We start from the raw sequence: 24,394 nt of genomic DNA on the forward strand, positions 1-24,394 counted from the left end.
GTATTTAATTTAGTTAAGGATTAATAATTTATAAACAATAAAGGAATGTGAGTGTAGAGAATAAGAGAACTTGTTGGAGATCTACTAAAGATTAGAGTATTTTATTGTATATAAGTGGGTGCAAACCTCACCTCATTGAGCTGGTTTTATGGAGTTGACTTAAACTTAAAGTCCACTTAATAAAACTATGAAACATTTATGCAATTTTAGAAATTCAGATGATAACTTAGAAATTCAGATAATAATTTAAGTATACTTTATTTTAATCGATAGAGAAAGGAGAAGAAAAAAAACTATACATTGTGCATGAAATTACTAATCATTAATAAAATATAATAAACATTTGTGCATGAATGAGTTGCATAAGAATTAAAAATGAAAGAAAGAATGAGTCTAAGGTATTGTTTGGGAAGAAGTGGGTTTTGTTGGAATTTGACTAAGTCTTAAGCAGAGATGTGCCTTCACTGGTTTATGATCAGAGCCGTTGATTTTATCAATGGACTCGTATGAATGCAGAGTTGCTTCCATCTTCTTTTCGTCTTCTATTTTGTACAATATACGATCTGTCCACGCTGGCACTCGTACCTGAGACAAATTATGCATTACGTAATTCTTCATATACGTATTTTGATATACTTAACAATAAAGATACTTATTCTACAAGTTAACAAGTTTAAATAAATAAAAAAACTATATTTATAAAGAAAAATTAACTCTTTAACACTCCTTAAAAAAATTATTTCCATTCACAAACACTTTAATAATATATAGTAATATATTAAATTTTTAAATTAAAGAGTTGTCAAAATGAATGTTTTTTTTGTTTGGTGGGTGTGAAAATATTACCATTCTCAAATGATTAACTTAATTAATTAGAATAACTACCTTATGTTTTTCTAATAATTTTCTTTTATTTTCTTGATATTTTTATTTTTTAAAACGATTTGAAAAAAGTAATAATATATTGCTAACTCCAATATTAATTATACAATTTAATAACCATTTATTTAATTATTATCAAAACATTACTGGTAATTGACTAAACTATTACTGTTATTATATTATTATTATAAATGTGTATAAAAAAAAGTTGGGAAAGCATTATTTCTCTTGAAAAAAAGAAAACATTTATGGTGACTCGTTTGTTAGAAAACTTGAGTGATGATAGACTTTGATGAAATTTTTTTCTCAACCAATTATTTTTTTATCTACAATGTGATATCTTATTTAAGGAGATTGAGTATTGTATTACTTAAACAGAATTTTATATTAATTTAAGTTGATATGAACTTTTAAAAGGCTAATAATTATACTACATTTCATCAAAATCGTTCATAAATTAATATCTCATGCACAACTAATCAAAACATAGATGCAAAAAAAAAAAAAAAAAAAGGTTTAAAATTTGCGTGTAGTTCTCTTATTTGACTTGTGAAATTACGTAGCATGTAAGTTATACCATATATATGATTATTAATAATTAAAATGTAGGCATGCATGGCGTATTAATGTGGATAATTGAAAAGTGTTGCATACCTTGTGACTTGTATCATAGTTGCTACTTCCTTTGTTATACTTATAGGTTGGCTTGAAAGTCAATGTTCCCTCGCAAAATCCGTTGAAAATTTGCCCTCGACGTGCTTCTTGTAGAAGCTGGTCCTTGTTATGCAAACGCTGAAAAGGTAAAATAAGGGATTAATTTGAAATTTCTTAAATTAAATTGAAAAGTTGTGTAAAAGATATATCACAAGTAACTCATTAAATAATAACTAAATTTAGAAAGAAAAAATAATTAGTTACTATGTTAACTAAATTATATATTATTTTAGAGACTAAAAAACTATTGGTATCTAAAGTGGTTTCTATTATTAATAAAAAATTATAAAATAGTTTCTAAATTGATATCTAAATTAACTATTAAGGTTTTAGCTACTAATATTTTAGATTCTAAATTAGTCTCTAAAAGAAGGCTTATAGAGACTAATTTAAAATACAAATAATTAGTTGATAAAACTTTAGTAGCTAATGGTTAGATATTAATTTTCGAACTACTTTATAACTTTTTTATTAATAATAGAAACTACTTTAGATACCAATAATTTGTGTAGTTTATAAATTAGTTTATAATTTAGTTAATATAGTAACTTTAGTAGCTTGGTCTATCAAAGTTCTTGCTGGGTGTGTGTGAATCCCTTGAAGCCTATAGTTGAGATCTCCTAACCAAATAGCAATGTGGGAGGGTCTAGCATATGGATTCCAGAACTTGGAAAATAGGGTGTGTGATATGTGTCTGCACTGTGAATTTCTTTCTTCTACATTGCGTTCATGAGCTAAAAATCCAAACAAATATTACTCAGTAGTTGAACACTTCAAGGAGAAGGTGAAATGATTTTATGGAACACTATTTCACACATTAATTGCAACTTTGTTTAATTGTATGTTAAAAACCTAGACAAAGTAAGCGAACAAAATTAATTGAACCATTGAAGGAATGATTCGACAGAGTTTTAAAACTAATGTGGTGAAAACAAAATTAAAAACTCTTTTACAAAAATTTATTAATAATATAAATTATTTTTTATGCCAATAATTTTTTAATCTCTATTATCTAATTTAATCAATATAATAACTAATTCTTTTATCTTTAATTTTATTTGTTATTTAATAACTGCAGAAAACATTTATAAAAGATAATGTAAAATGAGCATAAAAGATAGAGCCCTATGCTTTTTTAAATGTATATTTGAATTCATAAACTTATTTATTTTTATTTTATAATTGAGTATGAAGGGATTAGGTATTTGTAATATGCATGGTTTCCATATATTCTTATCCATGTGAAAGATACATAGAAATAATGAAATATACAACTTTTTTTTCAGCTAAAGTTGTTTTCTACACTGAATATTAGTTTTTGTAATTAATGGGACCTACTAGTTAGTGCACTAACCTACTTAACACTTATTAATGAAAAAAAAGTATTTTATGAAAAAGAAGCTTTTTTAAGTAATTAAAAATATTTAGTAGAGTAGAGTGTATGTATTCAATATTACTTGACCAATTTTTCTTGAGAAGTAGTTTGAACAAGACCCTTGTTTATTAATTAGTCTGACCTTAATTATCTAACATTGAAAAAAAAAAATTATATAAAAAACAAAAAAACAATAGAAATATTTCAGATATCTCAACTTTTATAAAAATCAAGTCACATATTAGCAAAACAATAATCCAAACTATTAACAAAATATATCATGAAGAAAACCTTAATATTATTATTACCAGAGAGGTGGCAGGAGATGAACACCATTCTAATGCCTTTGTAGTTTATGCGAATTGCTACAGCACCTTTCTTTCTTCCAATTATTCCTCCACACCCTCCAAAAGATTCTTTGTCTACCTTCAATTCTGATGTACAATTCAAATGAAGTTGTCACATTTAGTGGGGGTTGCAACTAATTTATACTATTAACCCTAAGAATTTTTTGGCATAAAATCTCACCATTGATGAATGATTTTGCATCCTTTGGACCAAACAGGTACAACTGCAAAGATTGCATGATAACTTTACCTATCAGGCTTCATTTCAGAAAGAATGAAGGCAAAAGGTAGAAAATCTCAATAAGTTCACACACAATTAGGAATAAGTTTGCAAATTATTTAAAAACGTTTTAGAATTTCAGTTTTCTGCTAAATTGGTTTCAATTTCAATATTTGATTCATGATATATAGTTATTCATTACTTTTATATATGTATAAAATAATGAATTTGAATAGTGCTTTATAGGTATAATTATACTTTCACTTTTTACCATATATATGAAAGGTAAAAGTATACATAAAATATGAAAGGATGTAGTTACATTAAGTTTTGTGAGAACATATGAAGGTACTAAGATTGATTGGTCATAGTGAGTATTTGTTGAATCTATTTATCGAATCATCCATAATATGTTGTTCCACGCACGAGCTGTCATTCTTGACGTGAGGGGATGTATTGGAGATCCTACGTCGACTAAATATAATAATATTTCATTGTATACCTCATCCCATGAGCCGGTTTTATGGAATTGAGTTAAACTTAAAGTTCATTTCGTAATAATTGGATAAAGTTTGAAAAGTTATACATTTTTATTTTCAATCTTAGGATTAGAACAAAACAAAGCAAAACATAAATTCAAGAAGTTTGGCAAGTAAGTATATATATTTTCTTACGTATGACTTTCATCGAGAGCTGCTGAAAGCATAGTTGCAACTTTGTTTCGTTGACATGGAGGAGCCTCTTGCAAGCCAACAGCTAGAAGATCAAACTCACGATTGCTACCAACCATTTCTGCCAAATCTTCAAACGTAACCTTTTCACAGCAAATGAACTTACATGAACATCACACAAAACTCATCACAAATCATTATTAAGTGAAAACTTTTCACACAAATTTTTTTATTAAGATTTTCCACAACTTGATGTGCAGATACCATGAATTTATAAGGATATACCTGGCCATTCATATTCCAAGTAACAATGGAGATGCAAAGATCAGAATCAGTGGAGAAGTTACAAACTTTCTCAACACCCACAGTTCTTATTCCTGTGTGAGAGGGTGAAGCTTGGTTATGAATGAACCCCATTGGCCTTCTCTTGGATCTTGATTTTCTTCTGCAAATTGTACACACAAAAGCAACACAAAGTGGTGAGAATTGAGCAAAGAAAGTGAACAAGGAAACCATAACCTAACTATAAATTTTCTCCATAAACATGATCGATCATACCCTTTGCAAAGTTGGTTCCCCATAGTTACGTGATTGGCAAAAACCTAACACTGGAAAATCTCTGACACGAAAACGATTTTGAGTAAAAGGTGAGTTCTGAGAGGGAGATGGAGGGATTCTTAAACTATTGACTTGCTATTATTGTATATATAGGGAGCCACAAAACACAAGTTCTAAAGTGTTCTAGAAATTGTCAACCATTTTGAAATTTCGAATATGCATGTGTGGTCTTATTTTTCTCACGAGTTAGGTCGGGTATAGTTGAGAAATGTACTCAAAGGATTGAAGGAAAAACAAAAGATGAAAAGGACAATATCCATGTAGGCCATGCAAATTACGTCAAGTAACTTTGCCTAACTAATACGTGTTGGAATGTCATAAAAAGGAGCACCCAAAATTGTTCACACCCTTCGATGGGTGATAAGTAAAGAAAGGTTATAACTAATAAGTGTTTTTTTGAGTTATATCATATTTAAATATTCTTTTAATATATAAAAAAATTCGAACAGATTATTCTCAATCTCTCTTATAAGGTGGGCTTTAAGTCTAACTCAATCTTATAACACTCCCTTCACGCTGAGGCTACCAATTCGTGCGTGAAGATATATGTTATATGTGGTCCGATAACGGCCCAATGACACGATAGATCCAACAAACACTCGCTATGATAGACTTTTAAATGACTTTGATACCATGTTAAGAAGTGCGTTTTAAGCCTAACTCAATCTCATAAAACCACCTCATAAGGTGAGGTTTGCACTCACTTATAAAGAATGAAATATCCTAATCTTTAGGAATCTCCAACAATCTCAAATGTTAGAATTAGTCACACATCTTCTAACACTTTCTATTCTTCCAATTGGGTTACAAGTTACGTTGCTTTTTTTTAGTTGGATTTTAAGTTATGCTTTATTCAGTATATATGTTACTTCTTATAAAATTTTGTATAAGATTAGGACACCCCTCAAGTGCTCCTATTATTTAATTTATTTTTTACCAATAAAAAAACACTCTTCTTTAATATATGACTCCTAGCTCTTTATTCTTTGATTTTCTTCCTTAGATAATCATACACTAATAATTATGAAAAAGTCAATGAAAAGTTTTTTCGAATAAATAAAATAGAAGTCAATAAAAAGTTATGTGCATATTTATTATATTGGGTTCACTAACTACATGTTAGAACTTAAGTCTACAATGCTGGTTTTCTTTTCATACCATTCCACAAGTTTATATGTAATTGGTAAATCTTTTATCTCTATAGTAAAAGTTTTTATACTTTCTCTTATATTTGTTTGGAGAAAAATAGTTTATCTTTAAACGATTTTTTACCTTTTCTTTTTAATATAAAAGTTCTCCTCTTTATTTTGAGAAAAAAATAGATACTTTTTTACTTAATAATTTTTTATTATTATTAATAACGTTGTTGCAGTCTCTACTTCCATCTCTATATGTCATCACTATTAACATTGTTAGTTTTCACCTTAATCACCATTTACCATTATTATTTAGTTCTTATCTTAATATAAATTAAACATTTAATAAAAGTAAAACTTATTCTACTTATATTATTTTTTTCCTGTATTTATTATATTTTGACAACAGTACACAACTCTTGCATTAGATATTTAAGTATTAGCTTCATTTCACTTTTATATTTTTTCAATTATTTTTATTACATAGTAATATCCGCATACAACTTACGAAGACGACTTTTCGTTCTAAGCTTTTTCGAATTTAAACTACTATTATTATATGAATATGTTATTACCTTTAAATTTAAATTATACAAAATAATATATTTTTTTAAAATTGAAGTTAAGTTTTAATATTAGTTTGTAAAATAGGAGCACCTAATAAGGAAACCACAAATAATAAAACACATTCATTCTACATACTAATAAATTATTATTTTAATTATATTTATTTTATTTTTTAATTAAAAATATTATTATATTATTATAATTGGGTGTGAAAATGGTATGTTATTTACTGATAACAAAAACTTTTCCATCTCTGAAATAGTTGAAGTGGGCCTTGAATCTACAAAGAATGTTAAGATGGGCCTGAATTTCTATTTTTTATTGGAAGATGGATCCTAAATTCTCTTCATCTTCAACCCCAATTAGGTCTGAAAGAATCTGAATCTTATCACAGTACATCATGAATATACAAAATCTCAATTTCTCTTCATTCCAAGATGTAACCCTTGTCTCTATTCCATCACAGTTTTTTCATGCTGCACCATTTTCTCTTCGTTTCACTGTAAGTTTAGGGTTTAAGGTCACTGAGTGCTTCCAAATCATCCTAATTTAGCTACATTTTCCTATTTGGTTTTTGGCACTCTGATTATTAAATTGAACTTTTCCATTTTTGCTGTTTGTTGTAGCATTCACTTTCGGGATTGAGTTCCTTGCCTGGAATTACTTCATAGCTTGGCATGGTAACTTCGCAGAGTCTTCTGAATTTCGAATTTTTATTTTACGTATTTTCAGTGTAATTAGTGATTGCTTTGCTTGTTTGTTTAGGCATTCTTCTTGAAAAATATGCTTCCTGCTTGCAATTGGGTTGTTTTGTAATTTGAATTCAAAAAGCGTAAATGATTATCATGATATTTTTGTTTATGGATTATGGTTGGGTTATGGATTGACAGACCTAAATTCACGCTCGAGGGGTTGTGGATCATCCAATTGAGGATGGTTGGTCCTTCGTCCGACATTGTAGTTTCTATGAGCTTCACTCCATAAATAGGTGTGCCCTTTATGGTCATGTCATTCATAGGAGAGTTTAGTGGGATTTCTTGAGTTCCTAACTGAATTTGGGACTCATCCATGGGTAGAGTCTTTGATTGTGAACGAAATTGAAAATGATAAACAATTATCGTGCTCTTTTTGTTCAATGTAGCAACATTAGCATATAAATGGTGCCAAGTTTTTGCTTTTGTTTTAAGGTTGTTCGTAGACCTGATTTATACATATGTGATGGTAATCTAGTTTGTTATCTAATTCTCGTGTCCTGTTTTTATATTTGATTTGAATGTAGGGGAGAGAGCTACCCCAGTCTCTTTGCCTAACCGATATGGAGCCAGACAGAATCAGTTACTTGCCAGGTCATGTAATAGACCAAATTTTGTCGCATTTGTCAATTAAGGAGGCAGTGAGAACAAGTGTTTTATCTAGCAAATGGAGGTACAGATGGGCCACGCTACCGAATCTTGTGTTCGATGGCCAATGTGTCTCTGTGGCTGCTCAGGACCATGTGATTATCAAGAACAAGCTTTTGAGAACTGTTGATCATGTACTGCTACTTCATTCTGGGTCAATCAACAAGTTCAAACTCTCCCATCGTGATCTCCTAGGTGTGGCTGATATTGATCGTTGGACGCTTCATTTATGCAGAAAGTCTGTTAAAGAGTTTGTGCTGGAAATCTGGAAAGGACAGCGGTATAAGATACACTCGTGTTTGTTTTGTTGTCAAAGTTTGACTCATTTAGAGTTGTTTAATTGTTGGCTTAAACCTCCATCTACATTTAAAGGCTTCAGGAACTTAAAGAGTCTTGATCTGCAACATGTTACCTTGGCTCAGGATGTTTTTGAAAACTTAATATCCAGCTGCCCAGTGCTTGAACGGTTGACATTGATGAACTTTGATGGTTTCACTCATCTTAATATTGATGCACCGAATCTCCTTTTCTTTGACATTGGGGGTAAATTTGAAGATATTAGCTTTGAGAACACTTCCCAATTAGCTGTGGTATCCATTGGCTTGTATGTGAACTTTGAAATCAATCAAAGTAGATTTCGTGGAGGCTCTAGCAATTTGCTCAAATTTTTTCTTCATCTGCCTCACGTGCAAAGGCTAGAGGTTCAAAGCTATTTTTTAAAGGTACAATGCTCATAACATCACTTTTCCAAAACAATTCTTCTAGTTGGGTGAATAATATGTCAAAGTCTTGATCATTTGAATTTTTAATTAGTGTATAAACCCAATGCTTAGGAATGACAAAAAATTCGGATCCAAGATTTTCTGCTGATAAAATCCACAATGGATACTAAACGAGTACTTTCTATGGATTTCCATAAGTAATGGATACAAATATTTTAATCATCCGCGTGTTAATATGGTGGGTCCTCATGGTATCCAAACTTTTATTTGGATATTATTTTAGAATTAAATGACCAAAACTAAGTTAAATGGTAAAAAAATATTAACAATTGAAAATTTGCTTATAATTTTATTTTATAGATTTATGTTTTTTAGTTAGACTTATAGAATTATATTTGTTCATAAAGAGATTAATTAGAAAGACTAATTTACTATAAAATAAAATAAAAAATCTATGCCAGGGTATTTTTCAAACGAAGACCTAGCTGATAACAGGATGAGTTATAAGACATTTTTTTATGAGATGGGTTCTGTGCATACATAGCTATTATTTGTGTTTGTTCCATTGTCATCCCTAACGTATGGCATGTGCATGTCTATATTGAAATGCAAATATTAAATACATTACTCACCGATTTGTGATCCATTCATCTGTTTCTTGCTTATGCTAGTATTTGGCAGTGGGGGTTGTGCCAGTAAATCTTCCAAGACCATGCATTGATCTAAGTTATCTTTCCATACGAATAAACTTTAATGATTTGAAGGAAATCTCAGCTGCTCTTTGCCTCTTAAGAAGCTCTCCTAATCTACAAGAACTAGAAATATTGGTGAGTACTCCTTGTAAGTTATTGTGACTTGTCTTTGCTGCTGGTATTCGTTTTTTCAATAATTTTGTTAAGTTCTAGAATTTTCAAATCAGTTTAGTGTTGTTGGGCATTTGGGTGTTTCTAAGATGGTTGCAATTCTCATGTAGGCTCGACCAGAGGAGCAGACTGTTCTGGTAACACACGCCTATTCTTGGGAAGATGTGTATTTTGCTTGTCCAGAGATGCATCTGCGAAATGTGAAGATAGATGGCATATCTGGAATCAAACCTGAATTAGATTTTATCAGTTTTCTACTTCTATACTCTCCTGTGTTGGAAAGGATGATTGTGAAGCCTGTTTCAAACATCGGAACAGAACTGATGAAAGAACTGTTGCGGTTCAGAAGAGTCTCAAGACAAGCTGAAATTGTTTACCTGGACTCCTCTTAGAGTGCATTCTGAAACAAGTTTTACACCAATGTGGAAAACGCTGAAGCTAAAACTAGTAGTATTAACTTTGATGTGAAAAATCCTTACTTCTGATAATTTGGAAGAAGCCAATGTGGGTTCAAAAACTTGCTTCAATAGGGTTCAAAAAACTTGCTTCAATAAATCTATCATTACAGTTGAAAAGCCATTATTTTATGCCAATGAGCACGAATATGTAAATTTGGTAAAATTGTGTGCTAGTAGAGTTATGTACATAAAGAAATTTTTTATCTTCTTAAAGAAAGAGAACGTTTTAAGTATGAAAGGTCACATACTTCAGTTATTTGGTGATTGAAATTTAGTGTTTGGAAACTCATACTCATACTCTTATTATGAAATGTTCTAATTTCTAGTCGATGTGGAATCATCAACATACTTGTATGCCGAGACTACCAACTTGTGGTTTGATAACGGTCTGAGAATGGGTGACCTGATAAGCCCAACAAACAATTGTTAGAATAGACTTGAAATGACTATGATATTATATTAAGGGCAAATCCCATTGTATCATTATCTTCTTTATTTTGAAAAAACGTGTAGGGTGAGCTACATAGAACTATATCTGAAAGTCAATAATGACTTCCGCACAAGCATATCTATAACACACACATGTTAAAACTGACCTTGCGCAACAATGAAAGACCTTCGCGCTCCTGGGTTCGTCTTCGTTCAAGGGATCCTTCAGGTCAAGCTTCCGCTGCCTCAGAGGAGAAATGCCAATGAAAACCAAGGTGGCGCTGGCGGTTGCTGCGTTGGTGCGAGAATGAAGATTGTTCGCGGCGTGCGAGAACGAAGGCTGTTGGGTGTGTGATTGGGTGCACAATTCAATTAACCTAATTTTATTTTTATTAAGGACATTTCAGTACTTTCACATACATAATTGGGTGTCAGTCTAATTTAATTGGGTGTTAGTTTAATTTGATTGGGTATAGGGAGAATCAGCCTATATTAAGAAGTGAATTTTAAACTTAATTTAACTCCATATATATAAAGTGAGGTTTGCACCTACTCATATACTATGAAATGTTTTAATTTCTAGATGTGGGATCTCCAACAACACATTTACACTAAATTTTTGTAGATGCAATACCAATCATATTTAACTGACATAATTGTGGCATCTTGGAGTGCAAATTAGTTTCACTGTATTTTTAATCCTTTTGATCTGAACAATACACGATTTTATATCCCTGGCTTTTTAATTAATCAATTTATTTTACCACACTAAAAACTTAAAATATAACACTGTTCAACAAGTTCTTAACAATTAAAAAGCATAAAAAAGCACAAATTACATATACCATAGTGTTTAAATCTAAAAATATTGTAAAATTGTAATATGTAAATAAATTTAAATATATTTATAAATTAATTTTATCACAAGATTAGATGAGACTTAAAGATGAGATACACGTGTATATTTGCAAATTTGTTGGTTTCAACATAATATCTATTTATATTTCTATTTTGGGTTCATCTAACTAAAAAAATGGTGTAAATAAGTTTTTTAAAACACTCTAATTATTAGTTTATGGTTACCTTCTTGATCATAAGACGCAACGTTTGACCAACTAAAGCATCAACTTTCTTCTTAAGAGTCTTCTCAAACATAATTAAACTTTCCTTACTGAATTTTTTTTAATCTATATTTATAAAATCTGAAAGGTCATTGAATCCGTTAAAGAAATTATTGAAAATTTAATAATTAATATCGAGGCAGTAATAATAAAATTGTTTTAATAATTTAAAAAAAAAATATATATATATATATATATATATATATTATCAGAATTTTATGATGTTAAAAACTAAAATAAATATAAACTTTGTAAGTTTTTAATATTTGAAATACATATAAAATTGGTTCAAATTTTAATAAAATATGTGCATTATACAAAACTGGAAATTTCAATAATACATATCAATATGTATTAATAATAAAAGGTTTATAGGTAGAATAAAAATCGAAATTACTAATATTTTAGATTAGTTATTTTTTTCAGAAACAAATTAAAATAGTAAATAATTAGTTTTTATTGAATCAAATTTACACCACAATTGAAAAATTAGTTTTTATTAGAGATATATACTTCGGATTCAAATTTATACAACTCGTCATTCCATTCAATAGAAAAATCTCACTTTGGATTGAGTCAATTGAATCACAACTTTTGAATTTATTTTGTTCAAATTATAATTTCAATCTTTTTACATTTTTAGAATATTTAAAAAAAAAATATACTATATTCTTTAATATTTAAAGAAATGAATAATTTCATATTTAAAATAAAAATTAACTAGTAAAACAATAAAATAAATTGAATAATAATAATAATAATAGTATTATTTAATAATTTTTATCAAATTAAATTAACTACGTCTCAAATTCAAAATACAAAATTCATCATAAATCAGTAAGAAATTGAAACAGATTATATTAAATCAGATTTTACTTAATCACAAAAATAATTCAATATCAATTTACTTGGGCATAAATTTAATCTTTAAATATAATCACTTATTTTCTATTTTTTCGTATTCTCTCAAATTAAATACTTTAATTTTCTCTCTTTTTTTCCACATTTTTTTTATCCTTTGTTATTAATTTATTTCCTACTTACCTGAAACTATAACAAAATTAAAAAGATGTGTATCCTCTATTGTCTATTTTCCGTAACCAAAAATAGTTAGATGAATTTAACGTGCAATTTTTCTTCTTTCCACATTCATAAATAATAACGCGTTTGAAGTCTTCAACGTGCTTTAATTACACTATTTATTATACCTACCTCTTTGTGTCCCTTTGCAAAGTTCTTATCACCAATGCTACAATACTAACCAAACAAACACAAATCCATTTTTCAACACTTCTCCATCACTTCTCCCTTTCTCTATTTTTTCTTCAAAACCACAACTTTGTGATAGTTATTTATAATTCAAGTTCATTTTTTAGAAATTATATTGTTTTTTAACTGTATAAGCAAAATGGGCATAGATATGTTGACATAAAAAATTGTAGACGATTAAGTAAGTACTCTATGTAAATAGAGTGTATAGTGAAAACTGATTAAAATGTACTTTATAATAAGTGATTTATTTATAGTGTTTAGTCATTGACCCTTGTTGTGATGGGTCAAATTTATCAAATTTCAGTTGTTAACTGATTCATAATATGATTCATGATTCATAAGGAGATATGTTTGTATATTGGTATAATTGGAGAGAATATCTTGAATATCTTTCACTTAATTAGTGTTTAGCTGATTTCTAGGAGAGGTCACCCATATTAAATGGGACATGATCATGATTCGTAAAGAATTCTCATAACTGTTATTGTTGTCATTTATTAGGTGCCTTAGATACAATTGGTCGAACCGAGTAACTAGCTTGTCTGGTATCAACCAGTACATTTTGTGTCTCATATATTATTTTCATTGAATAAAGAGTTTGTTTGAAGAATGTCAAGAGAATTATTTATACAAACTAAAACTACCACACAAACAAATAATTAAGCATCATAGATTCCATAATCTTAGAAAAAATAAAAATCTCACATCTTCTGAAAATTCACTTATATTAAAAACTAAGCATAAATATTATTTGGTGTATCAACAAATTTAATTATATAATCATGATTATAATATGTTTTTTCATGGATTGATTATAATATGACTATACAAACAAAAACCAACTTTGATAAAGGTTGGTTGTACATATAATCAATTATTAAAATAGTTTAATTTTCATAGTTATCTTAAACACACTCTTAATAGGTGTAAAAACTATTAGAAATAGATGTTATAGAAGAGGAGGTGGAAATTTAATTTAATTCAAAGTAAAAAAAATAAGTTATTTTCATACAGTTTATTAAAAACTGCAAACTACAAATTCTAATATATATATTTTCGACAATCTTTTTATGAACGTGTAATTGAACAGAAGAAACTTGTTCTCGTACAATAATTATTATGGTCCAACTAAGACGACAATATTTAATGATTTGTCCTAAACAACTGAGTCGAAAGGGAAAGAAAGAAGTGAGAGTGAAAATGATGTATATGATATAATTGATGGACTGAAATAAGAAATTAAAATAATTGTATAATTTATAAATTTATGAAAATACCATTATTTTAAAATTGTAAAAGTTAATATATTTGTATTTAAAATAAAATATTTATATATATCAATGTTAATATGGTTAAAAAAAGTAGTTTAGAGTTTGCAATTAAATAAAAAGATTGATACTCAAATCTTGGTAGAACCAATATTATTAATAAAAGTAATTATATTTTTATATTTTATTTGGACCATGAACATGACATTTTTTTTTTAAAAATAGACTACATGAAAATCACAATCAGAGGTGACTAGTCTAAGTATCAAAACATGAAATGACAATATTATTTTTTAAAATTAAATTAATTATTTAGAATAAAAAATTACTTATTTATAATTATTTTTATAAACATATTTTTCATAAAATTTAATAAAATAAATTATTTTAATAATTACAATCAAAATTATTTTTTTATTTTGTACTATCGTAACAAAAAGATAGATATACATTAAACATGTCCAAGTATATATGGATAAAAATATACATTTTATATTTATGTTTTACTCATAATTATTTTATAATGTGGTGGTTACACAAAAATGTTTATAATTAATTTGCATAACTATTTACTAAAAAATATATTTTTATTAAATTAAAAAAGATAGACACACATTCAGTATTTTTTTTTATAATATCTGATAATATATAAAGAAGATTTTTCTATTGTTACAATCAATTTATGAGAACCACGCAAACACACAGCTGCAACAACGTTTATGTATCTGTAGTTTTTTATTTTACTCATTTTTTACGATAATAGAAATTTAATATATATATAAAAATAATTTGGATGAGGCGAAAATAAAAAATAAAAAATAACATATAAAAAAAATATGAATTGATCAAACAATTTTATTTTATTTTTTCAGTTTGAGTATTTTTTTTTCAAATTTTTTTCTCTTTTTTCATTGATAGTTTTTTTTTTAACCGGAGAATGTGAGATTTGGTCTAGAAACGTGTGAGAGTGTTTTATTTCTTCTAGTTATTACCTTAAAATAAGAAATTTAAGAAAGAGTGAGAAGTGAGTTTACCTATAAAGACTTTATATTAATATTAGATTAAAAAATATTTTTTTTTAAATAATTCATATGAAATGACAAAATATATCATTATACTAATAAAATGAGATATATTAAATAAGAATATAATTGAAAAAATTTATGTTCACAAAAAATAATTATAATAAAAAATTCCATTATATATAAATATAAGTATAGATATATCATATATTAATTAAAAATGGTTTCATTATCTTTTATAAAAATATTAAATTCAACCAACTTACAAGTAGCAACCACTGAAACCCGTGACAACCCCCAGGTGAGTCACGTCTTCCTAACTTCCTGATAAAAACATTTCAGAAATAAAAACAAATAAATAAATGAATAAATGTAATCAATATTTAAAGAAAAAGAAAAGTTATTCGAAGTAAAATTAAACAAATATTTATCCATTATTACAAAATTTATATTTTACTATAACTCTATCACTTAAAATAATTTAACTGGTTAGCTAAATTAAACAAGGAACTTTTTATTCTTAAATTTTTTTATGCGTGAATTGTTATTTTAAACTTTAGTTTTATTCTAAATAATTTTTAAGCTTTACTTTCTTCATTTTACTATTTTCTAACATCGTAATAGATTTAAATTCTTTGTGTCTTAGTCTTGTTTATTTCTCGTACAATGTAGGGTTACAACATTTAATGTAATGCATTTAATGCTAAAAATATTAAAACAAAAAAAATACTTTTCTATCCATATAAATATCAGTCTCATAATTACATAATACCCTACCAATAATATTTCTCACACTAGTTTTTTAATTAAAATTAGTCATATATGTCAAGTAAAAAACTTAACTATTCTATTATCAATAACATAAACATTTGTTTCCATAATCTAAATCAAATTGATTTATAATTTAAAATAATTTCCCATTTGATAATTGTTTGTGCTGCAAAGAAAAAAAAAATATTAAATATCTAATACAAACAACCAAATATTGAAAATAAATTAGCTCTAAAAATCGGTAAAATCTCAATGTACTTATGAATAAAAATCCGAATCATTAAGATCAGAAAAATTTACAATAAAATAAATTTGATCTAAATTAAATTATAATAAAATATACATATTGTAGTCTTAGTTATAGACATGACTGAAAAGAAATGAGACAACATTGATTTTACAACTCCTCATTTTATTATTCATGATATTGATACCTACAATTATTGATCTTTATAAGACTAAATTCAATTTCTTTTTTAATTTAAAATAAGTTTAAAATATTCTGATATCATAAATAAACTTTAAATTTAACTAAATTTTATAAAACTTACTCATGAAAATAAGGTTTATACTCCCTTTATATACCTACTCTAATCTATAATATGTTTATTTAAAAACAATAATAAAATTTAAGAACCAAAACGAATTAAAGTTTATTTTGTAAAAGATAAAAATTAAATTTAAAGTATATATTTATATATAAAAAAATTGAGTTACATGATTTTATTAAAAATTAAATAGTAGATAAATTTTCTACAGTGGCCATGCTATCTTTAGCCACCGTTCTAACCTCTTTTTTAATATTATTAATTGCAGTTGGTAGAACCTCCACATTTTCTTCACTTGCCATTCCCATTTTCTCATTTCTAACTCCAACACACACATAACACACACATGCATAAAAAGCTAAACCAAAGTTTGTCTGATATTCACTAGAAATTCTGATATCTGAAAAAGGGTGTCATAGTTGAAACCAGTATCAGTGACAGAAGAAGAAGTGATTGTGAATGGAGAGTCCCTTGCTAGAACACAATGAGAACTCAGACATTGGTGAGGAGAAGACAGTGAAGAGTGCTGTTAAGAATTTTGGTTTTGAGTCAAAGAAGCTGTGGAGATTAGCAGGCCCTGCTATTCTCACCTCTGTGTTTCAGTACTCGCTTGGTGCACTCACTCAAACTTTTGCAGGCCAAGTTGGTGATCTTGATCTTGCAGCAGTTTCTGTAGAAAACTCTGTTGTTGCAGGTCTTGCCTTTGGAGTCATGGTACATTTCAAGCTTTCTTCTTCTTCTTCTTCTTTTTTCAATTTTATCTTTGTTTCTCATTCTGTCATGAAGAAATTTGTTTGGTTTTCTGGGACACTTTCTGCATGCTTTCTTCTATTTTTTTTTTTTATTCATAATATATAAGTGAATACATATGAATCGTTATAAGAGAATGTAAATCTCATTTCATAAGTCAATTTGACGAAGTTGAGTTGCATTTAAAGTTCATTTCTTAATATGGTATCATAATCATTTCGAATTTATTTTAGCGGTTCGGAGTATGTTAGAGATCTCATATCAACTAAAGATTATGAAATTTCATAATATGTAAGTGGATGGAAACTTATAAATTGATTTTATGAGGTTGAGTAAGAACTAAATTTTCTTTCTTTATAATTTTCAATTTTCTTCAACTTTGTTTCTCATTCTGTCATGAAGAAATTTGTTTGGTTTTCTGGGGGTACTGTCTGCATTCTCTGTTCTTTTTTTTTCAATTTTCTTCAACTTTGTTTCTCATTCTGTCATAAAGAAATTTGTCTGGTTTTCTGGGACAGTGTCTGCATAAATTGTGAAGCGATAGGAGTTTTGTGGCTGTTATGATTATAGGACAAAAGGTGAAAGAAAAAAAAGTTTTGTTATGTGTAATTATAATGTAATAATATACATAAAAGTTGAATTTTATTTTATTTTTCACATTTTGTCATCATACCTATTGTATTTGTTGCATATTTTATTGATTTGTTAAGTGTGTTTTTGTTTTTAAACGTTGTGTTTATGTGTAATGATACTGTTTTAGTTTTTTTTTAAACATGAGGATAAAATGTAAAAGAATTGTGAGATAAAATACATAAAAATTGAAAACTTTTATTGTAAAATATAAAAAAAAATCGAGTGACAAAATTTACAAAATGGTTATTATGGAATACACAATTGGATTTGAAATATGTGTTAAAATAAAATTTATATATTATTTAAAATTCATTGAAAATAATGAATGTTAGGGGATCTTACATTTTTTAGTTGATTATCTTATATATTTTGTGGATTTTAATAAAAAATACATGTTAAAGAAATTATTAAAAAAAGTGTATTTATGGTATTTTTCTAAAATATTTATTCTAAATTCATTACTAGCAAAATAGGTGGAGGCTTTTTGAGAAAACAAAATAAAGTCATTCACATTTTTATTTAGAGTGCCCAAACACTAAAAAAAAACACCTTATGGATACTTAATGATACGACTTATAAGATTTTATTTTTGAGTAAGAGAAAGGAAAATATATCATTTTATTATTTATTATTAATAAAAAAAAGTTAACAAAGAAAAATATTTTTGAAGACTTCTTATTTTTATATTATTTTAATACATTTTAATATTATTTTAATGTATTTATATTATTTTTAATGATATTTTGATTCAATCTTCTTGACTTCTCCAATCTATTTAGTCAAATATTAAAAATAAAGAATTTTAATTTTTACAAAATAATTAGATACCTGTCCCGTGTAATATATTTTATTTTCATGCATTTATAAATAAAATACATTTCTTACATAATAATAAAATGTATCATGAATTTTGTACAGAAATGATATATTGTAGCAAAGGTATTAATTAGCACGAATTCATTTACTAATAAACGTTAAAAATTAATGTGCCATTAGAGGTTGTACGTCAGGATCAGAAACTTGTGTGATTAATGTGCCATTGATTAGCACGAATTCATTTATTAATAATGTAGAATTTGTTTGGAATGATAAAGGGGATTAATATTTTTTTTTCCTGTGATGGCAGATGATTGTTATTACTTGATGTGTGATGTGTTAGCTGACAGATGATTGTTATTATTTGATGTGTCAGTCTAGCTGAGATGTTTGTATAGTGATGCCTAACATGAAAACTTTTATAAAAAAATAAAATAAAGTGGATTAATAGAAATTTGTGTAGAGATAAAAAAAAATGCTCTCAATGAAATTAATGAGTAATCATTGATTGAATATTTTTGGTTTGAGTTTTGATAATTAAAATTGATGGATTGTGTATGTTGTTGTTGTTGGGAAAAGTTGGGAATGGGAAGTGCCTTGGAGACTCTGTGTGGGCAAGCTTTTGGTGCAGGGCAGATAAGGATGTTAGGAGTGTACATGCAGAGATCATGGGTCATCTTGTTCATCACTGCACTTCTTATGTTACCTATTTATGTTTGCTCACCCCCAATTCTAGTGCTGCTTGGACAAACATCTCAAATCTCAACTGCTGCAGGTTACTCTTCTTTCTATAATTTTTTTTTTTATCGACAATCAAAAAATAATAAATATGAATCATTTTAGTGGTGGTTCAACCCTTATATATAATGACAATCTTAATCACTCTCAATAGACATACTTTCATGTATGACTATACAAAATACTCCTAACTTAACTTAGAGAAAGTCACCTGACATTCTAAGTAAATACCTCATAAGATCATCCTCATACAAACCATCGGGTCTATGCACCAATCAGAAAAGGGAAAAAAACGTAGAGTGTGACTTGGATAAAACTGAAGACCAAGTTTTTAATTGGATCAAGGCAAAAGCCTCCTGTACATCTACTACTCCCCTTTAAAGATAACTTTATTCCTATGCTTCCAGACCTGATTAACTACTGTAATCCAAATCCCTCCCCAAACCTCATCAAATAGAAACCAATTTTAGGGACTAAAGATAATTAGTTGTTATATTGACAAAATTATATACTATTTTTGAAATTAAAAAAATTATTAGTATCTAAATTAATTTATATTATTAATAAATAGTTTCTAAATTGGTATCTAATTAGTTACCAATTATTTAGATTTTAAAGTTGGTATCTAAAATCTTGGTATCTACATATATATCAATTTAATAACTATTTATCAATAATATAAACTAATTTAGATATCAATAATGTTTTTAGTTTCTAAAATAGTATTCAACTTTGTTAATATAACAATTAATTATTTTTTATTTCTAAAATTAATTTTTATTTAATGATTTTTTTTATAGTGTTACTTTCATCTTTCTCTTCAAAACACAACTTCAAACTAACTACACTTTCAGTGTGTGTATATACATGTTTTTTTTTCTATGCAACTATGAACACATTTGGTTTGTTTTGGCAGGAAAATTTGCTGTGTGGATGATACCCCAGTTGTTTGCATATGCTCTAAACTTTCCAATCCAAAAGTTCTTGCAGGCACAGGGGAAAGTCCTGGTGATGTTATGGGTATCAGGAGGTGTGTTGGTGCTGCACACATTTTTTAGTTGGCTTCTTATACTGAAGCTGGAGTGGGGTCTAATTGGAGCAGCAATTACTCTCAACACATCATGGTGGTTGATTGTGATTGCACAATTGTTGTACATTTTCATCACAAAGTCAGATGGAGCATGGAGTGGTTTCACATGGCTAGCATTTGTGGACTTGTTTGGTTTTGTAAAGCTTTCTCTCGCTTCAGCTGTTATGTTATGGTATTTTCACTACCTTGCTTCATTTTTTCATTCAACATGGTTACATATGGTGCTAAATTTTAACTTTTTAATGGTGTGGCAGCTTGGAGTTTTGGTATTTGATGATACTGGTCGTCATAACAGGGCGTTTAGAAAATCCTCTCATACCTGTTGATGCCATATCTATCTGGTGAATATTTTTCTAACCCCAATACCCTCTAAATCTCTTTGTATTGAACAACTTGAAAATAAAATTGCTTAAAAATGCTTTCTGACCCTATATTACAATGCCAACTATCATCAACATAGCAACTAATGTAACACTGACACTGATACGATACAGATAGGAATACAAAGATACATATAATTTTTAAAATGTAGGACACGGAGACACGAATCTATATATTTTATAATTATGAATTATATAAATTGACAATAAAGATTTATATGTAAAGTATGTTTCAATTTTTTTTGTAGAAAAAGATGTTTTTCATGTCTATTTCAAAATAATTTGTTTCTTATTTTTGTAATCATAATAAAAATTTATACAATAAGTTTGAGTTTTTAGAAAATTAATATATTTTTCCTTTTTAAAATTGTATTAGAATCGTGCTAGAATTGTTAGAAATTCAACAAATATTTTTTTCAAAAAACATTTTACCAATATGTGTTCTATAAGTGTTATATGAGTGTCGATGATACATGTGTCTGACATGAACACACCATTTAAGAAGAGAAGAATGTCAGAGCCTGCCTAACAAACAAAAATCAAAGTCGATTACTAATACTTGTTTTGATGTTTGCAGTATGAACATAAATGGATGGGATGCAATGATTGCAATTGGGTTCAATGCTGCTATAAGGTGGTCATTTCTCTGATTGTTATGTTCTAAATACTCAGTGAAGGGTTTTTCATTGAATGATGTTGGGACATTATAAAGGGGTGGGTGAATAATATTCTAAATGAGTTGTTTAAATTCATGGACAGTGTGAGAGTATCAAATGAACTTGGTGCTGGTGATTTCAAGGCTGCAAGGTTTTCAGTGTGGGTGGTTTCCATCACATCAGTGGCCATAGGTGTTGTGGCCATGATCGTAGTGCTGTCAACAAAAGATTACTTTCCCTACTTGTTTACCTCCACCACTGCAGTTGCCATTGAAACAACTAAGCTTGCTGGTTTGCTCGGTATCACTGTGCTTCTAAACAGCCTTCAACCAGTCCTATCTGGTTAGTCACTCCTAAAAATCATTACTGCATAAAAATGAAAAAAATTGAGTTATAATATAAGAAAAAGAGTCACAAACTATGTAATAAAGAAACGTCACTCAACATGGATACTTTGACACGTATAATCTTTAAAATGTAGGATAGAGAGACACGTATTTATATATTATATAATTGAGAATTATATAAATTGACAATCAAGATTTATGTGAGTTTTTTCTTTGTGACAGAAAGATGTTTACCATGACTGAGTCAAAATGATTTATTCCTTATTTCTGTAATCATAATAAAAACTTATACAATAAGTTTTAGTTTTTATAAAATTATTATATTTGTCATTTTTAAAATTGTGTTGTAATCGTGTTAAAATTATCAAAAACTCAAAATTTATTTGTTGAATTGGATATTTTATATCTATACGTATTGTACGAGTGTTGTACACATGTGAGTCTTTGATACATGTGTCTGACACATACCATTTAAGAGATGTATCGAAACTTCATAATTCATAAACCTATTATTACCTTAAGTTTTTGGATAAGAGCTGATATTATAATTACTTATGTGATTTTCTCATGAATCATTATTCTCAATTATCTCCTGTGAATTCACCTTTAAAAACTCAACACTGTGAAATTGTCAAATTACATTACCAAATCAGGGATTACATCTTTAACAAGTTGAATGCAATTTTTAAGGCACAATTTAGAAAGCATGTGTATCTGTGTTAAATCTCTCAGCTTTTTCCATGATAAAACTTCATTAGGTGTTGCTGTTGGAGCTGGTTGGCAATCTCTAGTAGCATACATCAACATTGGATGCTACTATGTATTTGGATTACCAGCAGGGATAGTCTTGGGATTTGTACTTAATTTTGGAGTTGAGGTGATGTACCATTCACATTATATAACATCATCAATCTGAATTTTTTGTTAGTGACATAGTTTTCCAATTAATCGTTATAGTATTAGATTAGTGTGCAATTTTTTAACTTACTCTTCATGTTTTTGTGTAATTCAGGGTATTTGGTCAGGGATGATTGGAGGCATAGTTTTGCAGACCACAATCCTTATAATAGTCACTTCATTAACCAATTGGAAAAAAGAGGTTAGTGCATTCCACATTTATTGTTTTTCCTCTTTTTAAGTTAATCTTCCAAGAGTTTAAGGAAGGTTTAAAAAGGTTTAAAAGTAAATTATTAAAAAATGAACTTTAAGTCTAACTCATCCACATAAAATCAGTGTATGAGGTGAGTTTTGCACACACTTATAAAGAATGTGAGATTTTCAACATTTTTCACGTCGAAAGTGACAGCTCGTGCGTAAGATAATATATTATAGGTGATCCGATAACGGTCCGATAGCGGGCGACCTAATAAGTCTAACAAACACTCGATAAAATAGACTTAAAAATGGATCTAATACCATATTAATAAGTGAACTTTAAGCTTAATTCAATCTTATAAAAAAGTAAATATTGCAAAAATTTAAGAAAGGTTTAAAAGTAAATGTTTCAATGAGAATAATAATATTTTTTTTGTTCTAATTTGTTGTAAGTAATCTGTTATGTGTTCAAATTTAATTGTTGTCAATGAATTTCACAGGCCGAAGAAGCAGGAAGTCGTGTGAGAAAGTGGGGAGGATCAGTTGCACATGATCAATGATTTTTTTTCTTCTTTATTTCAGTGGACACTTAGTCCTAGAGTTCATAGAATTGTATCAATAATGAAGAACTTCATATTTTAGCTATGTTTTTTATTCAAGATTTACAAATTTTGTTTGAGAAGATAGGGCGAATTTTTATAGCTTTTTTTTAATGAAATAAATCACATCTTCCTAATTTTTAATTTTTGTATACATATTTATTTTAACTTTACATGATAATCAGAAGCTACCAAAATCTAAAATTTAATTTAAATAACAGTTTATTTTAAATAATTTATCATATAATCATTTTTTAAAGATTATAAACAAACAAAGAAATTTATTTTTTTAAAAATTTATAAAATAATCACTAAATTATTTTTTTATCACAAACATTTTTTGAAATCTATAAAAAAAATTTATAAATTTTATTTTATTTAAAATAATGATAATTAAGAAATAATATTAGATTATCAAATCCATTTTGAGATGTGTACTTGCATAAAGCCTAAGATCTAGATAGTATTTATTACTGGCTCAACAATTTAATTAATAAATACACCAATTTTTGTCTATATTAAAACTGAATATAATAAATTATAAACTAAAAGTTTGCATTTAAATTTAAATGCTTATTTACAATTAACTATGTTTATTTTATTTTAACCAATCTTGTTATTGAAGACTGAAAACATATTAATATATGACGATATAAAAGGAAAGTACTTTTTTTACCTAATATTGAGTTATACTTTCAATTGTTTTACCTAATGATTTTACTAATTTGAATATTAAAACCTTTTACAAATACATCTTTCTTTAATCTTCATCAAGAAGTTTATATATATGATTTTGAAAAATAAAATAAAATATGATTACATGAATACATATATGGAAATATATATAATTTTTAAAATATAGGATACAAAATTATATATATATACT

General features: G+C 27.6%; 3 protein-coding genes across 4 annotated transcripts; 2 read left to right on the forward strand and 1 right to left on the reverse strand.

The window, feature by feature from the left end:
- Positions 1-304: 304 nt before the first annotated feature.
- LOC137816445 (type IV inositol polyphosphate 5-phosphatase 11) lies at positions 305-4,888 on the reverse strand. The gene is made up of 8 exons (XM_068619581.1): positions 4,768-4,888; positions 4,495-4,654; positions 4,213-4,352; positions 3,500-3,576; positions 3,280-3,405; positions 2,146-2,330; positions 1,537-1,674; positions 305-585 (listed from the first exon to the last, which is right to left on the reverse strand). The coding sequence occupies exons 1-8, from the start codon at positions 4,788-4,790 to the stop codon at positions 394-396; spliced, it is 1,041 nt and encodes a 346-aa protein (XP_068475682.1). The 5' UTR covers positions 4,791-4,888; the 3' UTR covers positions 305-393.
- Positions 4,889-6,814: 1,926 nt separating this feature from the next.
- On the forward strand, positions 6,815-10,243 carry LOC137816446 (F-box/FBD/LRR-repeat protein At1g13570-like). 2 transcript variants are annotated; one of them, XM_068619583.1, is made up of 5 exons: positions 6,815-7,032; positions 7,157-7,210; positions 7,810-8,652; positions 9,324-9,479; positions 9,626-10,243. In XM_068619583.1, the coding sequence occupies exons 2-5, from the start codon at positions 7,208-7,210 to the stop codon at positions 9,905-9,907; spliced, it is 1,284 nt and encodes a 427-aa protein (XP_068475684.1). In that variant the 5' UTR covers positions 6,815-7,032; positions 7,157-7,207; the 3' UTR covers positions 9,908-10,243. The 2 variants fall into 2 exon arrangements, with proteins under 2 accessions (XP_068475684.1, XP_068475683.1); XM_068619582.1 differs by lacking the exon at positions 7,157-7,210 and having other exon boundaries at positions 6,859-7,032.
- A 6,415-nt stretch (positions 10,244-16,658) lies between these two features.
- LOC137816447 (protein DETOXIFICATION 33) lies at positions 16,659-23,645 on the forward strand. Its single transcript, XM_068619584.1, has 9 exons — positions 16,659-17,118; positions 19,183-19,378; positions 20,258-20,603; positions 20,686-20,772; positions 21,389-21,445; positions 21,571-21,809; positions 22,573-22,691; positions 22,827-22,913; positions 23,410-23,645. Exons 1-9 carry the CDS (start codon positions 16,864-16,866, stop codon positions 23,467-23,469), a joined length of 1,446 nt encoding a protein of 481 aa, XP_068475685.1. The 5' UTR covers positions 16,659-16,863; the 3' UTR covers positions 23,470-23,645.
- The last annotated feature ends 749 nt before the right edge of the window (positions 23,646-24,394 follow it).

This window comes from Phaseolus vulgaris, chromosome 1 (assembly GCF_000499845.2).
Source record: "Phaseolus vulgaris cultivar G19833 chromosome 1, P. vulgaris v2.0, whole genome shotgun sequence".
NCBI classification, from domain to species: Eukaryota; Viridiplantae; Streptophyta; class Magnoliopsida; order Fabales; family Fabaceae; genus Phaseolus; species Phaseolus vulgaris.